Source organism: Macrobrachium nipponense, chromosome 9, assembly GCF_015104395.2.
Source record: "Macrobrachium nipponense isolate FS-2020 chromosome 9, ASM1510439v2, whole genome shotgun sequence".
NCBI lineage: Eukaryota > Metazoa > Arthropoda > Malacostraca > Decapoda > Palaemonidae > Macrobrachium > Macrobrachium nipponense.
The window spans coordinates 108,735,790-108,739,216 of NC_061110.1; the positions used below are offsets into that span (position 1 = coordinate 108,735,790).

Consider the following 3,427-nt stretch of genomic DNA (forward strand, 5'->3'; position numbering starts at 1 on the left):
TATACAATATGAATTTTAGAACATCCATCTTAAAGTTATCATTAGATATGCAGAGCGCCAGTTTCTAGACTTGCATATCTTTATGACACGATATTAAAAATATCTTGCATATAGACTTCACAGAAGTATATCAATCGAATTTCAAGTTCATTAACACTTTTTCTGTATAGAGAATTGTCTATAACTCCCTATGTATGTGTACGTGATGGTATCGTCACCAATCCTACCCACACAAACATACACACACGAACAATATATATATATATATATATATATATATATATATATTATATACCTACATACATCATATATATATATATATATATATATATAATATATATATATATATTTATATATGTATGTATGTATGTAGTATGTGCATGTGATGGTGTTGCCACCAATCCACACACAACTTGTCTCTGACAGCTCAGAATCTCAAACAACAAATACCCCTTTATATAGGTTTAATATCATATTGGCAATAACTTTCACCGGAAAGGAAATACATACAGCAAGGATACATACAGACGCACTTAGACAAAATAAATGGAGTGGAAACAGAGAGAGAGAGAGAGAGAGAGAGAGAGAGAGAGAGAGAGAGAGGAGAAGCAGTTTCTTATATAAAATATCGTCAGAGAGAGAACATTTTTCTTCCATTAGATATCGAGAGAGAGAGAGAGAGAGAGAGAGAGAGAGGAGAGAGAGAGAGAGAGGATGGGGCTTGAGAAATATTTAATGAGGAAAAATTCACGTTGAGTTTTAAGCAGACATCGAGTTATTTTCTATTTCTATGAAATAACGTTGTCGTGGCGCTTCTGGGTATGAGTTCATGACCTTGTACATCGGAAAAGGGTGAAACAGAATAGAAGACCGAAAAAAAAAAAAAATGAAAGCTATTTAGGACGGATGTGATAGAAGGCCATCGAACAAATAACTTCGAATAATAATGAAAGCAGCTTCACCATTCCCTTTTTTATTTGTCCTCAAATATTGATTTCTTTTCCCCTTCTCTTTTTACCAACTCTGGAAATAATCAAATATAAACATAACTAACTCATGCTGACGTATGTCATAAACTCATAATAATAAATTCCTACAAGCTCACCTCGACAAATAAGATATATCAAGGCACTGCGAAATATTTATTTCTAAGTAACAATTCAAATCTCACGATCACCTTGACCTTAGGACGGAAAGCACAAGAGAAAAACATTCATAAAATAAATGTTATGTTGCGAAAGACTTTTAAAAAAATGAAGAGGGTGGAGGATCGTGAGTGAGACAATGGTCTTAGATTTGGTGTCTTTCTCGTCTGAATGATGAAAAAGAAAGAAAAGAAATGATAATAAATATTGCAGTCCAATGAGTCCGAGGTTCTGGCTCACCTTTGTGTATATAAGGAGACTTCCCACAGCGGGAAGGTACATTGCTACGGGCTGACACCAAAATGGTAAGGACTTATTCCGGTCTCGCAAAAAGAAAAAGGACTTTGACAGGTTTGGTGATGCACATGCATACATGATATATATATATATATACTATATATATATATATATATATATATATATATATATATATGTGTGTGTGTGTGGGGGGGGGGAGGGTGTGATGTAGTGTATATACGTATATTATATTATATATACATATAGTTAGATTGGATATATGTATATATATATATATATATATATATATATATATATATATAGATGAATACATGAATATATAAACATACAATTTATATACATAGCTAGATTGATAGATAGATACTTGTATTCAGTATACGGTGACTATGATTCTCTAGAAATTTTATTAGGATAATTTGAATAGCTGTATCGATAACCTAAGACTGATGTTTGTTGTTACAGAATTTTTATCGTGGACACAAATGGACAATCAAAATTACATGGATGAGATTCAAAACGTTCCAGTTAGTTTGTTTTGTAATGTCATTACTTTTAAAAAAAATCTGACGGCCATTGTGTGAGAAAGAGACAACGACGAATTGATTATTGTTTACGGTCTTTTATTTCTTCATCATTGGTTTCTTTATAGCTCAGTCATTAATACCAATTAACTACTAAAAGACAAGCCAGAGATATTTGGAGATCCACATTTCTTTTCTGATATTTGCTAACCTGTGAAGTAGACAGAATGAGAGAATTCGTTGGATTTTAGTGTTGAACTTTTGTTGCAAGTCACTCAAAATGGATAATAAAGAAACCCTCAAAAGATTAAAGAGCGTTGGACCGAGTGGATCCTTTAATATTTTTTATTCTTTAATTTTATATCTTTTTATTTCTCTTTCTCAAAGCAGATTTGGGGACTCATACTTCCATACTTATCTGGCGCTTTTAAAACAAGAAAAGAGAGTATTGACAAATCTTTTATTCATCAGTAAAAGTTCGCCGATTCTTTTGAGTGTCGATATATAGTGGGAAAAAAAGGAATAAGAGGCATTTTATGAACGTTGTTACGTATCTCATTTAACCTTCTGTTACAGGCATCCTTCAAGATTGTACTTGGCCTTTCCCTTCTTGCTACCTGCGTCATGGCTGGTGGCAGATATAGAGGTGGAGGTGGCGGAGGGATCATTGGAGGAGGCATTGGAGGAGGCTTCGGACATGGTGGAGGCATTGGAGGAGGCTTCGGACATGGTGGAGGCATTGGAGGAGGCTTCGGACATGGTGGAGGTATTGGAGGAGGCTTCGGGCACGGTGGGGGTATTGGAGGAGGTATTGGAGGAGGATATGGATCTGGCGGAGGCCATGGAGGAGGCATTTCAATCATCCCAGCTATTGGAGGATTGATAGATTCTTCTGTGAGTTATGGAGGTGCCGGTTCAGGCTTTTGGAGGTTCAGGATTTGGAGGTTCAGGATTTGGAGGCCACGGAGGTTCATTCGGTGGGGGCCACGGAGGCTCTTTCGGTGGAGGTTCCTTCGGTGGAGGCCATGGTAGGCCATATGGTAAATAAATACAATACAAGCCAAAGGTATAATGATTGCTACAACGTCTTCTCTTCCTTGATGATAAGTGAAGAACACACTACACTTTCTTTAATTTATGAAAACAATGGACAAATTTTGACTATTTTGTTTCTAATATTGGTTAAAAGAAGATATTTCTTTTAAAACCAGGCACACTGTGGACTAAGAGATCCATGGTCAGAATGTAAAAATACTATTAATGTTAATTCACTAATTAAAACGTAAATATAACAGTAAATAAATTCTTGTGTTTCATCTCCAACCCCCTTTTATATGGTAAATGGCTCACTTTATAACTTTACATATATCTATATCTACTCTCTCTCTCTCTCTCTCTCTCTCTCTCTCTCTCTGTATATATATATATATATATATATATATATATATAGTATATATATATATTTATATATATACATATATATATATACGTATATATATAATA

General features: G+C 34.5%; 1 protein-coding gene across 1 annotated transcript; it reads left to right on the forward strand.

Annotated features, from left to right (window-relative positions):
• The first annotated feature begins 1,440 nt into the window (after positions 1-1,440).
• On the forward strand, positions 1,441-3,227 carry LOC135217942 (holotricin-3-like). The gene is made up of 2 exons (XM_064254045.1): positions 1,441-1,450; positions 2,501-3,227. Exons 1-2 carry the CDS (start codon positions 1,448-1,450, stop codon positions 2,954-2,956), a joined length of 459 nt encoding a protein of 152 aa, XP_064110115.1. The 5' UTR covers positions 1,441-1,447; the 3' UTR covers positions 2,957-3,227.
• Positions 3,228-3,427: the final 200 nt, after the last annotated feature.